This window comes from Sorex araneus, chromosome 6, assembly GCF_027595985.1.
Source record: "Sorex araneus isolate mSorAra2 chromosome 6, mSorAra2.pri, whole genome shotgun sequence".
In the NCBI taxonomy this organism is placed as follows: Eukaryota; Metazoa; Chordata; class Mammalia; order Eulipotyphla; family Soricidae; genus Sorex; species Sorex araneus.
Window position 1 is genome coordinate 87,548,662 of NC_073307.1, and position 19,830 is coordinate 87,568,491.

The 19,830-nt window shown below is 45.5% G+C and overlaps 1 protein-coding gene across 1 annotated transcript in view; it reads right to left on the bottom strand.

Annotated features, from left to right (window-relative positions):
- Nucleotides 1-19,830, bottom strand: part of ANO2 (anoctamin 2) — a 373,823-nt gene that overhangs the window by 266,905 nt on the left and 87,088 nt on the right. Inside the window, exons 4-6 of the mRNA XM_055142616.1 lie at nt 14,313-14,464; nt 12,213-12,267; nt 9,123-9,174 (exon numbers count right to left, since the gene is read on the bottom strand). Of these exons, the coding sequence (XP_054998591.1) occupies nt 9,123-9,174; nt 12,213-12,267; nt 14,313-14,464 (259 nt within the window). The remainder of the gene's footprint in view (nt 1-9,122; nt 9,175-12,212; nt 12,268-14,312; nt 14,465-19,830) is intronic.

Consider the following 19,830-nt stretch of genomic DNA (forward strand, 5'->3'; position numbering starts at 1 on the left):
TCTAGCTTCTTCTTCTTTCTTCTTTTTTTTTCCTTTTTGTGTCACACCCAGTGATGCTCAGGGGTTAATCCTGGCTCTGCACTCAGGAATTACTCCTGATGGTGGTCGGGGTACCATATGGGACGCCAACATAAGATAAATTACTTTGTGCCTGCTAAGGGGGCAGAATTCAGGGGAGGGTGCAAAACTGGGGACAATGATGGCGGTAACACAGCTGGTGGGATTGGTATTGGAACATTGAATGTCCATAACATGGAATGTAATGAACAACTTTGTAAAGCCACAGCATTTAAATAAAGGTTTTTTTTTTAAAAAAAAAAGACAGTGAAGCCATCATCCTGGGCTGGTTAGTACAAGGATTAAGGCAGAAGCTTTGCATGTAACTGGCCCCAGTTTCATCTCTGGCACCACATGATTCATCTGTGATCCCTGAATGTAGAGTCAGGAGTAGCCCCTAAGCACCACCCAGTATGGCCCAAAGATAGATAGATAGAAAGATAGATAGATAGAAAGATAATTAGATAGATAGATGATAGATAGATAGATAGCCAGATAATTAGATAGATAGATAATTAGATAAGATAGATAGATAGATAGATAGATAGATAGATAGATAGATAGATAGATAGATAGATAGATAGATAGATAGATAGATAGATAGATCACTGAAGTATTAAAAAAAACTATAAGAGTCTATCTCACGGTGATTCGATTTTAAAAATCTATTAAAAATCAGATAAATGTCATGCACACACACATGCACAAAATTCATCCTATGCCAATGAACCCAAACTATCATAGGACAGGCCCCCATCTTTGCTCCCTTATACTAATTTCTCCCTAATCCTTCCTGTCTTCACCCAAGGGGGTTGGGAATGAATAGGAGAAAAGGAGATAGAATGTTCAAGGGTCTGTCCTGCTGGTTCGGGCATTCAAAAGGACTGAAGGCAAAGACTCTAGTAATGAGTAATAGGAAAACAACAAAAAATCTGCCCTCGGCAGCAGAGACAGAGAAGGAAACACCTAGGAGAGAATGTTGGGAGGACCCACTTGGGTTGAAAGCTGTGTAGCAAAAGTGGACTATAGACCCAACATGAAGGCCATTCGATACCTCTATTGCAAACTACAACATCCAATGAGAGAGAGAACAAAAGGGAATGCCCTGCCTCAGAGGCAGGGTGGGGTGTTGGGGTTGGGGTGGGGGTGGTGGGAGGGATACTGGGATCATTGGTGGAGGAGAATGGGCCCTGGTGGAGGGATGTAAACCAAATACAAACATGAAGGTTCATAAGTTTGTAACTGTACCTCACGGTGATTCACTAATAAAAATTAAAAAAAAATAAAATAAAAAATTCTGCCTTCAGGCTAAGGGATGCTGCTCAGTGGAAAAGCACGTATTTTCTACATGCCAGGCCCGATCCCCAGCACGCCAGGCACTCTTCATCCCTAAAAGACAGAGCTCAGGGAGTTGAGATCCCTCTCATCAGCCCACGATGGGTTCTGGAAACTACCACCGGAAGCAAAATGACTTAGGATGAAAGCAGATCCTCCAACAAGGAAGGTTATTCTGTCCAGCCTCAACCAGTACTTCATTTTTTCTCATGAAAATGAAAGGGCACAGACGGAAACAAATGTTTGGAGCATTTGTTGTGTTTGTCTTGAACTCAAGAGTCCTTTCTTAAAGATCACCTGGGCAGCTGACAGCAATGCAGATTTGCAGTCTTGTCCCTATAGACTCTGACCTAGCGAAACCTATGAGACTTGGTGTGTGGTGGGGCGGGGGATTGACAGGGTTCAAACCAGCATAGTAGAAGGTTCTAGTACCGATGACCAGCAATACCCCCTGAATAGCAGTGCTGTGGTACAGGGCAGTAGACTGATAAAGAAGAGTCAGGCTAGTCACCCAATCCTCTTGATTCCCACTTTCCCTTTTTCAATAATTGAGTACCTTTTGGGGCTCTTTGGGGTCCAACATTCTGCAGCTTCAAATTCTGACTATGAGGGGGCTGAAGAGATAGTACAGCAGATAGGGCACTTGCCTTGACCACTTGGCCACTTGCCACTTAGCCAACCCAAGTTCAATCCCCAGCATCCCATAGGGTCCCCCGAGCACCACCAGGAGTAATTCCTGAGTGCAGAGCCCGAGTAACCCCTTAGCATTGCCAAATGTGGCCAAAAGAGAAAAAAAAAAATATCCTGACCATGAGCCTGGAACTTGAAAGCTACTCCAGAGAAGGAGACCCATGCTACCATGTGGGAGGGTCTGGGTTGCTTCCCCGGAACTCCCCAGCCCACCTGGGTGAAGCACTCATGACTCCCACCTCCTCACTCCAAGTCCTCATGGCAGACCAAGGAGTAGCAGCTATGAGGGAAAAAATAGAAGAAACCTAGCTCCTCTCTGGGTCTCGTTAGCTCATAAGCAAAGAAGACCATGAGCTCCTTTGAGTTCTAGGAAACGTTAGAATCAGAAGCTTCAAGAACACTGAGGGGTTGTCCTTCGTGCTACGAGGGAAGATACAGACCTTGACCAATGCCAGTTTGTGCCTCTCCTCCTTCTTCCCCTCCTAAGTACATTCTCCCCTTTTCAGTCAGGAAGAGACTGGATGATCTCTGGCTTTTACTGTTCTCAGCTGGTCTGGGGCAGTAGGACAGCACAGACCCTGGTCTTCTCCCCAACAGTCATTGCTCTCCTTACTGCCACATCCAGTTCTGTCCCTTAAGCTTCATCACCTCCTTCTCACCTCCTGGGTCACTGCCCCAGCTGCCTGTCCATCCCTCTGAAGTTGTTCCCTCTGTGAACACTCCCTTCTTCAATTATATTGAGTGGACAGTGTCACTGCTCCTGATGGCTCTAAAGATCTTATGGAGTGGTTCCCGTGGAGTCTTTAGCACCAACTAACTATCCTTGGATGTATCTCTGTTGCCAAACAGCTGAATGTCGAATCTCTCTTTTCAAATGTCACCTCCAATGTACTGATCATAGAGCAGATGGTCATGTATGCTGTGTTTGTTGGATTGGCTCTATCCCCCAGTTTTCGAAAATGAATGATGCCTGGTCGGTTGCCAGTATATCTTGCTGGATGAATGAATGGCGATTACATGGAGATGACCTCAGTGTCCACCTTCTCTTGGGAATCTTACCCAATAACTTTGTCCATATATTGATTGGCTTAACGAGCACGGAAGAAGCTCTAATAGACTTGGGCTGTAAATTTGCCTCTAACTCTCTCGCCTTGGACATGTAATTCAGTTCTGTTGTGAAATCAATTGGCCTCTATTAGGCCTATTTTGCATGATAGTTTTAAGGATCAGAGGAGATGAGTGGGAAAGTGCTTCTAAAAGTATGCAAAGGAGCCTTATTATTATGGCTACTGTCCTTCCTTATAGAGAACTCTTATCTGGATATCTCAGTTCCTTCAACAGAGAGTCCTGAAGAAATAAAATATTTAGGCTCAGAAGACCTCTTACCTAAAAACTTTATGGAACTAAAGACAGGAGAATCCTTTGAGCCCTCCTCCAAAGCACTGTTATGATTTCTTACCCATTTTACTCTCTCTTTCTCCCTCCAAGACCCCAATAAAAATTTTTATTTCTATTTCCCAAATGGGCTGGAGCAATAGCACAGCGGGTAGGGCATTTGCCTTGCACACGGCCGACCGGGGTTCAATTCCTCGGTCCCTCTCAGAGAGCCCAGCAAGCTACTGAGAATATCCCGCATGCATGGCAGAGCCTGGCAAGTTACCCGTGGTGTATTCGATATGCCAAAAACAGTCACAATAAATCTCACAATGAAGATGTTACTGGTGCCCACTCAAGCAAATTGATGAACAACGGGACGACAGTGCTACAGTGCTATTTCCCAAATAGCAAGGCAAAATTGTCAAGTAGTTGTTTTTTGTTTGTTTGTTTGGTTGGTTGGTTTTTTTTTTTGCTTTTTGGGGATCAAATCCAGGTCGGCCACATGCAAGGCAAATGCCCTACCTACTGAGCTATCGTTCTGCCCCCCCCAAAATTGTCAAGTAGTAAAACTCAGGGACAGAGGCTACCAGAGTCAAGAATTCAGAGTCGGTAAGACAAACATATTTTGATAATCTTAGAGGAAATATTTTAAAACCTGTGCTTTTAATGATCATCTTGATAGAAAACTGAAATATATATTTTTGTAGAGGAAATAATATTGGTCTAGTCAACATAAGAAAGCAGGAGAATTTATGAGATATTTTGGACGCTTTTTTTCTAGAAAAAAGTTGATGCTTGGGACAAGAGCTAATCCCTTTGCCAGGCCTTGTGTCACCTCCAAAATAAATGAACTAGTCAAACAAAATATAATTTAAAAAGAGTTAAACCACTAACAATATTCCCCTTTCATTTTGGTTCCAGGTCAAATTTTGCAGCCCTAGTGCAGAAATCAGAGGGAGGGCCTTCTGGTTTGAATAATTGTATTCTATTTTTTCTCCTGATTTTGACATTCTATTTTAATTTGTGCTCTCCCTGGTTCTTATTATTTAATTCATTATTTATATCATGCCGTTTTATTGTTTTTCTTGTAAGCTGCCCCAGAAAATTTGTGGAAAAAGGCAAGAACGTAAATAAATGAAGACATACAACTCACATACAGTTTAAGGCCTTACAAAAGTAATATTCAAAATGTGTTATCTACAAGGGAAAAAAAAGTGGTAGACAGGAGTATTCCGAGTTATGATGAGCTTGGGTATCTTTTCCACCTTCACATTCTAATCTTTATCATCTTTTCTATCTTCTAGTGTCCAAAAGCAAAGACCATAAAGAAAGGTCATTTAAGGATGAAAGATCAATGAAAACACCTTGGAAAACAATTCCAAGCATTATCCTGTTCTCCCTTGCCCTCTTCCTTTTATGAGGAAAGAATCCTCTGGAGACTTCTAACTCCAAACTAGCCATTTGTGCTTCTCTATAAAAGCCAAGGAGAAGGGCAATAAATTCCAATTTTACCCCATGGCTCAAAGGCCTCTATTATCTTGAGACCTCACAATGTCATCACATTCCTCCTTCTTTCTGATCTTTGCTGTCAGATGGGGAAGGGACCAAAGCGCTTCGAGCCTTCGCTTTTCCTAGGCAGAAGTCAAACACTGTGAAAATTGCTCTTTGCGGTTCTCCGTGACTAGGAAGTAAAGAAGTTCGGTCATATGCCCCCTGTGAGAAAGCTAGTAAATCATCAGGGGCTGTGGTGGAAGAAGCAGGTTTAAAGGCTCAACCCAGCTCCATTGCTAGCTCATCTCAAGGGATTGAGGATAGACGGAGAGCAAGGGAACCTAAGTTGCATGCCCAATTCTAACAGTGACTCAGTATGTGACCTTGAGAAGTCACTTCTCTGCTCTGCACCTATCGGTGACTGGCGATAATGACTGACTTGCCCTCTTTTCCTTGGAAGCCATGGAAGGGACAATGAGTCACTCGTGGATAGTTAGACATACCCAGGACAAAAACTTGCTTCCTCTTCCTGTGTTCCTTTCAGAACCTGTAATGTCCCCATTAGTTCACCTACCAGATACTCTTTTAATATCTTATTTTGGTTTTGGGGGCACATGCAGAAGTGCTCAGGGGCTGTTCCTGCCTCATGTTGAGGAGTGACCCCTGGTGATGCTCCAGGGAACAAATGTGGTACCAAGAATGGATCCAGGGTGGATCTGTGCAAGGCTAGAGTTTATGCTTTATACTATCTCTCCAGTCCCTTCTCAGTATTTGTTCACATATCTTTCTGCTAAACCTCACTAACCTAAGAGTCCCATCTCTGCAAGCACAGAAATTAGATCAAATTTATCTTGGCATTTCTCCATTTCCAGCAAATTTGACACAAGGTAGGTGCTTAATAAAGGCTACTTGAGTATCCAAAGAGAAAGAAAATTTGAAAATGACTATCAACAACAAAATACTTATAATGTTTGACTTTGAAATATCTCACACACACATACACACAAACTCAGATTCCTTTTTTAAAAATTCAGTTAAAGCAGAGGGTCTCTTAAAAACCTTTCAACTCCTCAAAGACTATCCCTTACAGGAATTTCCAATTTACAAAACAAATCATTTGCTCTTAAAAAAAAATTCAGGGTCTGGAGCGATAGCACAGCAGGGAGCGCATTTGCCTTGCACGCGGCCGACCTGGCTTCAAATCCCAGCATCCCATATGGTCCCCTGAGCACTGCCAGGAGTAATTCCTGAGTGTAGAACCAGGAGTAACCCCTGTGCATTGCCGGGTGTGACCCAAAAAGCAAATAATAATAATAATAATAATAATAATAATAATAATAATAATAATAATAATAATAATAAACCTGAGCAAGATACATGCCCTCATTCAAGCTTTCCCTAAGAAGAGAACTGAGTTGCAGAGAAGTTGAGTTATGTATCCTTGGACACAGCATCAGGAACTCACCAGCAACTGCAATCCAGATGCACTGAGTTGATTCAATAAACCAAGCAGACAGAGAACAATCTGTAGGGCGGATAGCTAGGTACACTGGGATGAAGCGATGACTCAGACACCTCTCAAGAACTGTCTGGAGAGTTTAGGTCACAGACTTAAATAATCGGCAAGGAAGAAAGTCAGATGGATGGAGTTTTGAGGAGAAAACCTTGAGAAAGAAACTATGGGTCAATGATGTTGGTCCCAAGCTAGGTATGAGTGAGAATGGGGCCGGACATTCAGGCCAAGGGAGAAAATGAGCAAAATCAGAGAGGCTCATAGTCATCTTACCAGGAAGAGACACAGAAGAGGGAAGGGGAAGGATAGATGCAAAGTGGATATAGTCATATGTTGATTTAAGGTCCCAGTAGACAGCTCAGTGGAGTGTCTATTCAGCAGTTGGAAATGTTGAGTTGGAACCAGAGAGAAAAGCATAAATAGAAAGACACAGTTGCCAGTTACCAGTTATCTGGAGAAAGAGAAAGAGAGAGAAGAGAGAGAGAGAGAGAGAAAGGACAAGGAAACTTGGAGAAGAAACACTAATGTGGGCTAGGAGGTGAAAGCAAAGATGATCTGGTCAGGAAGTGGTCCATCAACTAACAGAAGATGGGCGTTCTGTAAAGAAGGTTGGAAGGATGTGGGGAGTTAAAAGGAAGAAAAAGCCCACAAGATATGGGAAGGTGTTACCTCTGACATTTGAGGTAGCAGCTGGGGTCCAGTTGTGGGGGAAGGAGTAAGAGAACTGAAAAAGAAGATGAGCAGAAGTGAAAGAATGAGGTGGTCCAAGAAGGGAAGGAAAGTTCCAGGGCTAGGACAGAGGCAGAAGGAAATGCATTAGAGGGTCTTACTCTTCTGCTTGTTCTGCTAACCAAAGACAAAATGGTACCTGAAGTGGGGGGTTTCCAAGGGAAGTCCTCACAGAAGCGAGACTGGCTCCTCGTGACCTCCCTTCCTCCCTCCCTCCCTCATGTCCTTGCCTCAGAAGCCTCCAGCTTCAGACATACAGCGTCACATGGGAATCTGGATTTTCAGAAAATGGAATGTTCTCTGTAACTCTGTAGCAACAGGCATGCCTCAAAGCAAACGAAGCCAAACACACATGCCCCCAGAGAGGTTCCACACTCAATTCTAAAAATACTGTCACGCTACAAGATCTGCCCTGATCCCTCTTTCTCTGCCATTCCGTTGCTTCTGAGGCTGTGAACAAGCCCTCCTTAAAACTGCTAATATTAGCTATGCTTATGGTCATCACAATGATTGACTCCCAAGCTTGACTGCCTTCTTTATTCACCAGATTTGCCTTGAACTGCCTCTGGACACTTTTCAACTCAGAGCTACTTCCAAAGCCAAAGATCTGCCACAGCTGGCAGGTTGTGATTGTAAAGGTTTCAAAAGCAGTGCTGTGGGCTGCTGGCCCCTTTGAAATAAGCACTGCCTGTGGAATGAAGGGACCAAGCTGTGTGCATCAGTTCCCACTGCTTTCTCCACTCATCATGAGTGTCTTCCAAACCATCCATCCATCAGCACTGGCCCCTGATGTAGAGCTTCCAGCTTCAAATACAGATACTGGCACATGTAAGAACCAACCACAACAGAACAAACCTATTAGGTGGCTAAGGAGACAAGAATGCTCAGGGCCAAAAAGATAGTATAGGAGTGAAAGTTCTTTTTTTTTAAATTTTTTAAATTTTTTTGAATCACCGTGAGATAGTTACAAGCTTTCATGTTTGGGTCACAATCTCACAATGATCAAACACCCATCCCTCCACCAGTGCACATTCCCCACCACCAATATCCCCGGTATACCCCGCCTTTCCCACCCTCCCCTGCCTGTAAGGCAGACAATATTCCCCATACTCTCTCTCTACTTTTGGGCATTATAGCTTGCAACACAGACACTGAGAGGTCATCATGTTTGGTCCATTATCGACTTCCGGCATGTATCTCCCATCCCAACTGGTTCCTCCAGCCATCATTTTCTTAGTGATCCCTTCTCTAAGGAATGAAGGTTCTTGCTTTGCATCCTGCTGACCAAGGTTTGGTTCCCGCTGCTGCATAGGGTCCCCAGACACCACTAGGGATCACTCAAGAGCACAGGACTTAGAATAACTCCTGAGCATCCTGTGTGTAGCCCACCCCTTCCTCCCAAGAATGCTGAGCTTAGAAGAGGCTCAATCACTATGTGGCCTAACACAAGACTCTCAAGAGCTCCGTGTCTTTATTCCAAAGTGGGGAGGGGGTGTGTGACTAAAGGACCCATGAGACATCCCCCTTCTTTAAAATGAAATAGAAAATTAAAACCTGCCATTTTCAGGGTGATTATTAAAAGCATTTGGAGGTCATGAAAAAAGCAGCTGAATTATCAAGACGAAGTGAAATATTGGTAGAACAGGGACTGGAGAGGTGGGTCTGGGACACACGTGCACACACACGTGCACACACACACACACACACACACATACACACTCCCCAACCACCACCAAGAAATGGGGTCGGCCGCTCCTGTAGGTTAAACAGGCTTTCCCAGCTTAAGCAAAAGCAGCCGCTCCCCACATCCTGGTGGGGCTTTTTGCTTGTTTTGTTCCTTGCTGCCCACCAAGCGAGCTGTTGAAAGAGCAGCTGGGGTCCCCTCGGCGGCCCCTCCGCGGAGACGCACGGGTGGGACAGGGCTCCTTACCCATCGTGTTGTTGGCTCGAGAACACGTCGTGCGCTTCAGGATCTCGTGCACCTAAAAAAGGGCAAGGGGACAGGGCCGTGAGTGCTCCTGCGTCACCAGCCGGGGGGGGGGGGGGGGGGCGGCGGGGGGCGGCGGCGGCGCAGCCCAGCGGGCGGTAGACCAGGTGGCCGCCCCTCATCTGCAGGAAGCGGGAAGCGGAGCATGTGCCGAGCTCATGTCAAACCCATTCAAACATAAGCGCTTTGAGGGAACAAAGACTCTAGTCCCCTCTACACACACACACACTCCATCCCCTCCACCACCCCACCCTCTCTCTCTCTCTCTCTCTCTCTCTCTCTCTCTCTCTCTCTCTCTCTCTCTCTCTCTCTCTCTCTCTCTCTCTCTCTCTCTCTCTCTCTCTCTCTCTCTCTCTCTCTCTCTCTCTCTCTCTCTCTCTCTCTCTCTCTCTCACACACACACACACACACACACGCACACACACACACACAGAGTGAAAGAAAAGGCTAGAAATTGAGTGCAGTTCCAGGAGGTCGGAAAAACACAGCAGGGAGACCTGAGTCACATGTCCCCTGGTCCCCTGGAGGTCAAAAGAAGAAGCATCTGTGTCAGGGCTGGGAGCCTATGTACACCTCCGCCGGGGAGAGGCAGAGGGCAAAGCGTGTGTGTGTGTGTGTGTGTGTGTGTGTGTGTGTGTGTGTGTGTGTGTGTGTTTGTGTGTGTGTGTCGGGTGGAGGAGGGGGGTCTCTCTCAGTCTTCTTTCACCCAGGCAGCACCGAACAGGGTGGCTGACTCCTTGCTAATCCTGGCACCCAACAGAGGGACCCTCACAGCTCTTGGAGCCTTTTTCTTTTGGAGTAGAGCTATCTCACATAGCTGCCATGAGCAAGCTGACTCTGGAGACGGGAAAAGGGATAAAGACATCCTGGTCATTGGTGCTGTCATTTCTATGTCGTTTGCTTATTTATCTATTTATTTATATTTGCCTTTTGGGTCACACCCGGCGATGCACAGGGGTTACTCCCGGCTCGTGCACTCAGGAATTACTCCTGGCGGTGCTCAGGGGACCCTATGGGGTGCTGGGAATCGAAGCCGGGTCGCCCGTGTGCAAGGTAAACACCCTACCCACTGCACTATCGCTCTCCAGCCCCCGTTGTTGTTTTGTTTTTTTTTTTAAACCTTGAGTCCTGACATTGCTTTGAGTCCTGACATTGCTTCCACCATCGAGGTACATGGGGCACTACCGGAAGCACCCAGAAGGCTGCCTGCACCATCCTCTCACATGGCAGAGGGGGTCTGCAGGGAACAGAGAGCAGGGAGGGGAGGGTGGGGCAAACCCTTGGCCTCTGGTGTATACCAAGCTTGCATCAGGACACAGAATGATGTGCAGTTGACCTGGGACTATCCGCTGGGCAGGAACAAAGAGCCTGGGGCAGGGTAGAGGCCAGAAATAAATAAATAAATAAATAAATAAATAAATAAATAAATAAATAAATAAATAAATAAATAAATGAAACTAAGGTCCTTTCCCGGCTTCTATTTCAGTCTGCAGCAGACTGGGAAAAGAAAGAGAAGGAAGAGAAGGAAGAAACTTCCAGAAGAGGGGTGAACGAGAGAAGATGTGTTGTTCCATTATCATTCACACGCCCACAGTCAAGCCACAGACCTAGAGGGAGTGGTAAGTAATAACTTCCAGCAGAAAGGGGCCCAGGAACGCTTCATTTGCTTATAATGCAGAACAGTAATTCAAGAGCAATAATAATTAGGAACAGCATTTATATGGCATTGGATTATTTTACAAGCACTTTGCAATTATCGGGTAATATCCACAACACCCTATAATTCCCTCACAGACGTGGGACCCGAGCCACAGGGGAGCTCTTAATGGCTTGTCATAGCACCAAGCAAGAAAATGGGAAGTTTATGCATTTTTTTTCCACGGGAAGATGAAAGAAATCAGATGCCCATTTTAACCTCCCCACCCTAAAACACCAGCTAAGAGGCCCGAGGCATGTTCTGGTCCTTCCTGCAAGCCAGAAGTCAAAGCCACACACTGAGTTGCCTTGGAAATTGGGCTTCCACAAGTCACCTGCTCCTATTCACCTTCTTTTATGTCCCCTGTACAGTGCTAAGCCTTTTCTTTAAATCAAATGTTATGGATGTATCATTACTCTCCGATACAATTTGGGACGAGGAAGCAAAGACTCATCCTTCTGTCGACTCAGAGTCCTTCTAGGTATCACTCATCCTTTCTGTCGAAACTTATGTTCTTTCTTAGAGACCAGTGAAAACTGCCCTGTTTCTTGGTGTTGTGTAAAAGTCTGGCATGTCTTGCCCTCCCCCCCCCAACACCACCCCTCTCCTCTCACCAGGGTCCAAATGATCTTAGAGCAGGTGGAGAAGAAATAGATCTCTCCACCTGGGGAGATGGAGATACCCAGAAACTCACAGCTGGACCCCAAGGTCTCCGTCTCAACCCTCCTGCAAAACTCAAAAACATGACTTCCTACAGTTGGAAAGGTTGTGAAGAACAGCTAGAGCCCTCAGTCTGGGTTTTCAATGAAACGGGCTGTTCATTTTACCCCAGGACACCTGGTTCACTCAGGCATTCTCTGTGATAGAAAGGAACAGGAGCCCTTCAGGGGAGAAAGAGAGGAACCCCACAAAGAAACACAGTCACCTAGAAGTGAGTCCACCTTTGGCTACCAACAAGCCCTGTGAATTTGTTTTCTGTTCATTGCTTCTTCTTAGCAGCTTTGTCTCCTCAACTCTAAAAGAAGGGGATCCCCTGACAAGCTGGAAGCCACCCATAGTTCTTCTTTTCCTGCTTTTGTGATTACAAGAAATGGCAGGCGTGGGGAACCCTAGAGAGGATTCTTCTCTCAGTGAGAGCAGTTGTTAACGATTTCTTCGACTACTGAGATTCTGGAAAGTTCTGGATACTTCTCGCAGTCACTGGACTATTTCAAGAAAATAATGATGAAAATAATGACATAGCAAGAGAGGGCAAGAACAACTAAACTGGGCTCTCTAGGGGTCCCTTCCCAAGCCCTCCACAGCAAGATACGCAGTGGGTGAGACCGTTTACTTACAATTCGGCTGCGGGTAGCATTGTCGAAGAAAGTGTCCTTATCGTGGATGTTGTACCTGGAGATACCAAAGAAAACTAAGGTCAACTCATTCCATGACCCTTGTCCTGTGACATCTGTCACCCGGGACCCAAAGTAAGCCTTAAGAAAGTGACACAGCGAGGTGAGTACAGTACATGCGTACTCAGCATATACACAGTGTTTATGCTCTATGAACCCTGGCTGTTCACAGAACTTAGCACAGGAAGAATGAATTGACAGTGGGGAAAGCCCCACAGATGAAAATTCTCATCACCAAGTCCCTTAAGATAACAATTTCAGGGGGCCGAAGCAATAGTACAGCGGGGAGGACATTTGACTTGCATGCAGCTGACCTGACCCAAGTTCAATCCCCGGCATCCCATATGGTCTCCCAAGCACTGCCAGGAGTAATTCCTGAGTGCAGGGCCATGCAATACCCCTGAGCAATGCTGGGTATGAACCCCCCCCCAAAAAAAAGATAACAATGACAGGATTAATAAGCATGTCCAAATTCTACATGCCATCAAAGATTCATTTATGGAACTGCTATAAATAGGATCCAAATGTTATCTTTTGATACTTTTTTTATTTTTTTTAAGTTTATTTATTTATTTATTTATTTTTGCTTTTTGAGTCACACCCGGCAATGCACAGGGGTTACTCCTGGCTCTGCACTCAGGAATTACTCCTGGCAGTGCTCTGGGGACCATATGGGATGCTGGGAATCGAACCCGGGTTGGCCGAGTGCAAGGCAACCACCTTACCCGCTGTGCTATCACTCCAGCCCCTTGATACTTTTTTAAATAGAAGTTTATGGAGCCCACAGGCAGTACAGTGGTTAAAGCTCATGTCTAGGATGTGCCCAACTGAAGTTTGATTTTTGACACTACATATTCTCCCTCTACCAACTGAGCTATCCGGGCTCATAGCACAGCGCTTGGGCATTCGCCTTTCACGAGGCCGACCCGAGTTCGATTCCTCCGCCCCTATCGGAGAGCCCAGCAAACTACCGAGAGTATGGAGCCCGCGCGGCAGAGCCTGGCGAGCTACCCGTGGCATATTGGATATGCCAAACACAGTAACAATAAGTCTCTCAGTGAGAGACGTTACTGGTGCCCGCTTGAACAAATCAATGAGCAACGGGATGACAGTGACAGTGACATATTCTCCCTGGGCATCACTGGGCAAAGCCCTGGTGTTTCCTAGAGGGCCCTGCACCAGTGGCTGGCTCAGGTATGCCCAGCATTAACAAGACCTATACAGTATCACATACCCGGGCCCTTTCACTGAAGCCCCAGGCCAGATGGATTATTCTACAAACACTTTACAATTATTGGGAAATACCCAAAGAGATTTGCCACTGGGACCCCTACGCCCCCTGAGCATGGCTTGCCCCTCCCCCCCCAATAAAATGAACTATTTTTTACCAATGAATGTGTAAGTATACACAAGGGATTCTTGTGTATGGACCATCGTCATAAAAACAAGGTGAAAGAAGAAAAATACAGTCAATTGAACTCTATCTACTGTCTTGGCTCTTCTGATTTTCATCTAGTGGGTAAGGCTGCCACAGTGCCCGCTGTTTTCCTTCACGGTAATCATGGTTATGCCCATTAGACATCATGCTTCTGGGTTTTGCAGGCAACACCAAGAAAATAATGGTGTCTGTTCTAAGCTTCCTGTAACTATTCTACGTCCCATGCCACCCCTGAGCAGTGTGGTCTGTGTGGGGCAAGGACAACATGCCCCCGGCCACAGAGACACCCTGTGCTCCCAGCATCCCTCACACCATCCTGGGGCAGCTGAAGCAGAATCTATGGGAAGACGCATACACCATCGGTTTTCTAAACTCAGAAGAAGGAGGGTGTCTCTTGATGGTGATGAACCAAAGATTCTTCCAGAAGAAGGTGTTTGAAAGCAGAGTTTCATGAGATTGTAGAAGGCGGCAGGTAAGCATCTCCCATGGGGAAAAGGTTTCATCCAACAGACACTGGTGGTTTCACCTCATTCTCAGGCATGGAGAGGGGCTGACCGAGCTCCCATCCTCTCCCACATCCCCACGCCCTGATGCCCAGAACTCACAGGTACATCTTCTCCCTAGAGAAGGGATACGAGAGGTTCTTCATCGTGGTGTTGCTGTGCTCGGGGACTCGGGGCTGCAGGGGCGAGCTCATCTTCTTCAGAATATTGTTGAACTTCTTGGCAATGGTGCCCTCGGACTTGATTTCGTACATCTGTGAAAGACAAAGCCACAGGTCGGACCCGGAAGCCGTGGCCCACTGACACAGAGAAAGGGAACTTCCCCACTCAGGCTGTAATGGGGTCCATACTCCTTTGAGGGGAAGCCTGGGGACAGAAGATCAGGAGAAACGATGAGAAAATTCTTCTCCTTTTCCCCATCGTCCAATGTAGAAAAGAAGATGGATTGAGTTATTTGTAGACGTGGAGGGAACCAGGGCAGAGAAACAAGTGAGGAATCCGGAATTTCCATATCACTTTGTTGTATCACTCTAAAAGAAATCACGTTATAAGGAGAAAATTTAGGATCCAAAAGGTAACATGTGTCAATAAAGGCCACTAGGTGACAGACCTTAGATATTATTCATGTCCACTTAACCAAAAAGATCTACAACTACACCATGTCCCCTGTGCAATCTTCAAGTACCACATTCTTTGTATTTCTCTAAGAAAATAACTGATAAATTTGGTTTGTTTAGGGCCTTAGAGATAGTACAGGTATTAAGGCAGTTTCCTTGCATATGGCCAAACCTGTTTCCACTACTGGAACCACATATGGCACCCCAAAGCTCCACCAGAGGTAAACCCTGAGCACTGAGGCAGGAGTAATCCCTGAGCATCACCAGGTGCAACCCCAAGCCCATCCCCTATAATAATAAATAAATTTACTTTCATAGTCATAGGGACCAGAGTGAGAGTAGAGCAGGTAAGGTGCTCACTTTGCTTGTAGCTGACCCAGGTTCAATCCCTGGCACCCCATATGGTCCCCTGTGCCCTACCAGGAGTGATCCATGAGCACAGGGCCTGGAATAAGCCCTGAGAACCACAGGGTGTGGCCCAAATTCCCTGCCCCCAAATGTCTTAGGTATCTAATGAGGCCCTGCATCAAGTAAGCTACAGAATTACACTGAGACAATCATCGCACAGAATACATAACTTTTTATAATTCACAGAATACCTCTGCACATATTATAGCTTTTGTTTTTTTCTCAGTTAAACATACTTACTACGATCTCGGAGTAAAGCTTATATGTTCAAAAGATGGTTACAAATTTTTGACACAAAACTAATTTAAAGGGATGGCGGAGACGGGATTCTGACCCACTTGAATGTAGATGAGCTCTGTGGCTGTTTGGCCAGTACAAGACTAGATGAGGGGGCTGGTGCAATAGCGCAGCAGGGAGGGCATTTGCCTTGCACGCGGCCGACCTGGGTTCCATCCCCTGCATCCCATAGGGTCCCCTGAGTACCGCGAGGAGTAATTCCTGAGTAACCCTTGTGCATCGCCGGGTATGACCCAAAAAAGGAAAAAATAAAATAAAACAGATGAGAAGTTTCCTCTTTGGTCTGTGCTGGTTTTCTTGAAGCCCCAAAGCACCTGTAAAAAGACTGGTAGACTGGGGAGACGGCGAATGGGCTGAGCTCCTGTTCACCATGCAGGGAACCTGGGTTTGATCCCTCACACTACATGGTCCCTCAAGCAGAGACGATCCCTGAGCACAGAGCCAGGAATAGCCCTGAAGGCATATAGCTCTCGGGGCTGGAGCGATAGCACAACACACAGGTTTGGTTATCAGCATCCCATAGGGTCCCCCCGAGCACCACCAGGAGTAATTCCTGAGTGCAGAGCCAGGAGGAACCCCAGAGCACCGCCAGATGTGACCCCTTCCAAAAAAAAGGGATATAAAAAAGAGATATAACTCTTATCCCCTCTCCCACCCCCAAAAAAAGGAATAGGCTCTGGAAAGATGCAGAGGATTCAGGAAGGAGAGGACTTAGCCAAGCCCAGCCTTCTGGCTGTCCTGTCAACCATCAGGTGATGCAGGGAAGTGTCTTGAATCTTGTTGTCTCATTGCTCCACAGTTGGAAGCCTGTCGCATGAGCTGGGGGAGAAGGCAGCTGGGATAGAGAAGGATCACTAAGTCAGTGATGGTTGGAGGGATCACTTGTGATGGGAGATGTGAGCTGAAAGTAGATAAAGGACCAAACGTGATAGCCTCTCAGTATCTATATTACCAATCATAATGCCCAAAAGTGGAGAGAGAGTATGGGGGAAGTTGAGTGCCATAGAGACAGGGGGAGGGTTGGGAAAACGGAAGGATATACTAGGGACATTGGTGGTGGAGAATGTGCACTGGTGAAGGGATGGGTGTTTCATCATTGTATGACTGAAACTCAAATGTGAAAGTTTTGTAACTGTATCTCACAGTGATTCAATTTTAAAAAAAAAAAGAACTTGGAAATAAAAACAAAAATCCTGTTGTCCACATCCACTCCAAGGTCAGTATCGCCTCACAATTTCAGGCAACACCATGTGGAATCAAAGAATCACCACTCAGCTCAAGTTTCTGACCTGGCCTGGAAATTCTAAATGTGAATTAAATGGCTGCTATTCTGAATGGCTAAATTGGAGCTTATTTGGCACGATGCAAAAATAACCAGAACAAGGACCAACACCCAGATCTTTGGATTTGAAAACTGTTTTTCTGTTTATCATGATATCTTCAAGTTGCTTAAATCTCGAATCAGGAAAATATGTACAAAATACTTATAAATTCAATGGATAGATGCCACACGTTCACAGACACACACAAATCTATAAACATACATGTTTGAGGGTTCAAAGTAAGGACATAGTACATACAGCTGAAGTTTTTTTTTAATGTTTCCTAGCAAAAGTCCCATTTCTGTTGGACTTTAACAGAAAGGTGACCTTTGATTATTATTCTGTTCCTCTCTAAAATCATGGCAACTCAGCTCTCCACAGTCCAATAATGATAACGTAATTGTGGTTTATTTCATCTTTTGTTTTTCTATGCATTCTGTCAGTTCGATGATAAAATTAACAGTTCTTGTAAATAAGAAAACCCACACCATAACTATATATGACATTATGGTTTGGGTTAAAATAACTAGCATTATTTTAAAGCTCTGTTAAAATTCTGGAATATGCTTGTTCCAATTCTCTTCAGGTCTATATTTCTGGACCCTTTATAAGCACAGGTGAGATCACTACATATTGTTCCACAATTCTCTTTTTATCACTTAGCAACAGAGCACAGAGAGCTACATATCCTGATTCATTCATATAGAGCTACTCTTAAAAACACATTCGAGGGGCTGGAGCTAGAGTACAGCGGGTAGGGCATTTGCCTTGCATGTGGCTGACCCGGGTTCCATCCCCAGCATCCCGTATGGTCCCCCGAGCACAGCCAGGAGTAATTCCTGAGTGCAGAGCCAGGAGGAAGCCCTGTGTATTGCTGGATGTGACCCAAAAAGAAAAAATAAACACATAAGACCCTAAGACAGGGCCCATAGTACAGCAGGTAGGGCATTTGCCTCGCATAAGGCTGACCTGGACTTAAGCCCCGGCACCACAAATGGGGCCTCAAGCCTGCCAGGAGTAATCCCTGAGCACAGAGCTAGGAGTATACCCTGAGCACAGCCTGATATGGTCCTCAAACAAAAACAAGCCAACAGCAAGCACATGAGACTGCCTATTAGGCACAGATCCTAATCTGCCCCGTCATTTCCACAGGGATGAGAATTTAATTTTCTACAAGTTAAAAAATGCTTTCTGTTGTTGGGTCTTACCCAAGTTGCCCTGTAGACAAGGCATGAATAGGCTGTGACACAGGCAAATACATCCTGGGTGAAAAAACAAGGGAGAAAAGTTCAAACTAGGTTTCAGAAGGGCTCAGTATAACTTTGTCCTTCACAGTACTGAGGACCCACTTACACTACAAGAATATTGGTTTTGTATCTGACATCTGAATGTCGGGGTCATTCTACACTTGCCCACCTCTAAGTCAGTCTTCATCTGGAGTCAGAGGGAGGCTTCCTAAACAGAATCTAAACATTTTGCCTCGGTGCAAAATAAAAAAAAAGTCTTCAGTGGTTTTGCATTATTCTTATGATTAATAAAGAATTATTATTAATACAGCCCGTTGGACCATTGTATAAAAATAAAAAGAAAAGGCACGGGCGAGGAAAGGGATGCCTCACCGCACCGAGCCAGGCACAGGGCCTAGGGCAGCAGCTGTCTCTCCCGCCACCCGAGTTCGGTAGCCTCCAGCCGCTTCCCCCACCCCGGGGAGGTTGATGGCGAAGATGTGGCAGGCGAAGGAAGGAACGGAGCCAAGATGGTTGGTCTCACTTGCAGTTTATTCCAGTCTTCCCTCTATACACTCTCCTCTGGAACTCTCCCCCTGCCCCCTCATACAGCTACCTTAAATCTCCCCGTCCCCCAGCAGCCTGGGGCTTATCTAAAGGTGTGGTTACAATCCATAGGGGGTATAGTTCTATCTCTTAGGGCAATGCCTTCACTAGGACAGAATCTCTCTTTCAGCAGGAAGACCCACCCAAGGGCAGAGTCCCATGAATGTGTTTCTCTTCTCCTCAGCCAGCAAACATATAAGAATTCATAATATTAATCATTTTGTATGGACACAATAAGAGATGCATTAAAGCTTATAGAATTGCTCTCCTGGGGCCATCTCAATCTCAGACTACAGTGCTCAGGCCAGATCAGTCTTTCCTATCCCTGGCAGGGTCCCAGTCTCATAATTACTATTGGATCATGACAGCAATTGTCTATGATCAAGCTCTTAACTTATAGTTAAGAATTAGGCACTTTGGCCAGGCCCATCTCGATGCCAGGGTAGCACATAACTCACCGCTTGCCCTGGATCCTTCCCGTCCCACGTCGGGGACCCTACTTTGGGGTGCTAGGAACTGAGGGCAACTGAGGCTTAAGTGGAGAAAGCAGATGCCCAGGAGGGAATATCGAGGCCAATTAAGTCTTAAGTTATAAAAACATAATATTGTCTTCTTGTGTCTATACAAAAAAGACATAGCTTTAAAGTAAATTATTCAAAAGGCATAAAGAGGAGAGAAAGGCAATGTTATAATATTCAGTGTCCTAGGAAGTTCTGACCTTACCAATTAACAGAGTTTGATTAAGGGAAGAGCAGATAAACTGGTAGAATTGGTTACAGATAAACAAAAGAATGGGAGTGACTCGGGAGCACTTTGATGGGTGTGACTGATAAACCTAAGCTCCTTGGGCAAGGGGAGCAAGGACGAACCAAAGTCAGGCCTAACATATTTAGAGCTCTATTCCAACAGACCATGGAAAGTCTCTTCATTTTCCTCACTGTACGGGTTTGTTACCACACTTGCATCTACTCTTGTAGTTTTTCTGATAACCTTAGTCCTCTCCACACTTCATCTCATCCCTGCCCTTCCTCATTTTTGTTCACGCTCAATTTTGTCTCACCCAATGCTCACTTTATTTATTTATTTATTTGTTTGTTTGTTTGTTTGTTTTTGCTTTTTGGGTCACACCCAGCAATGGTTACTC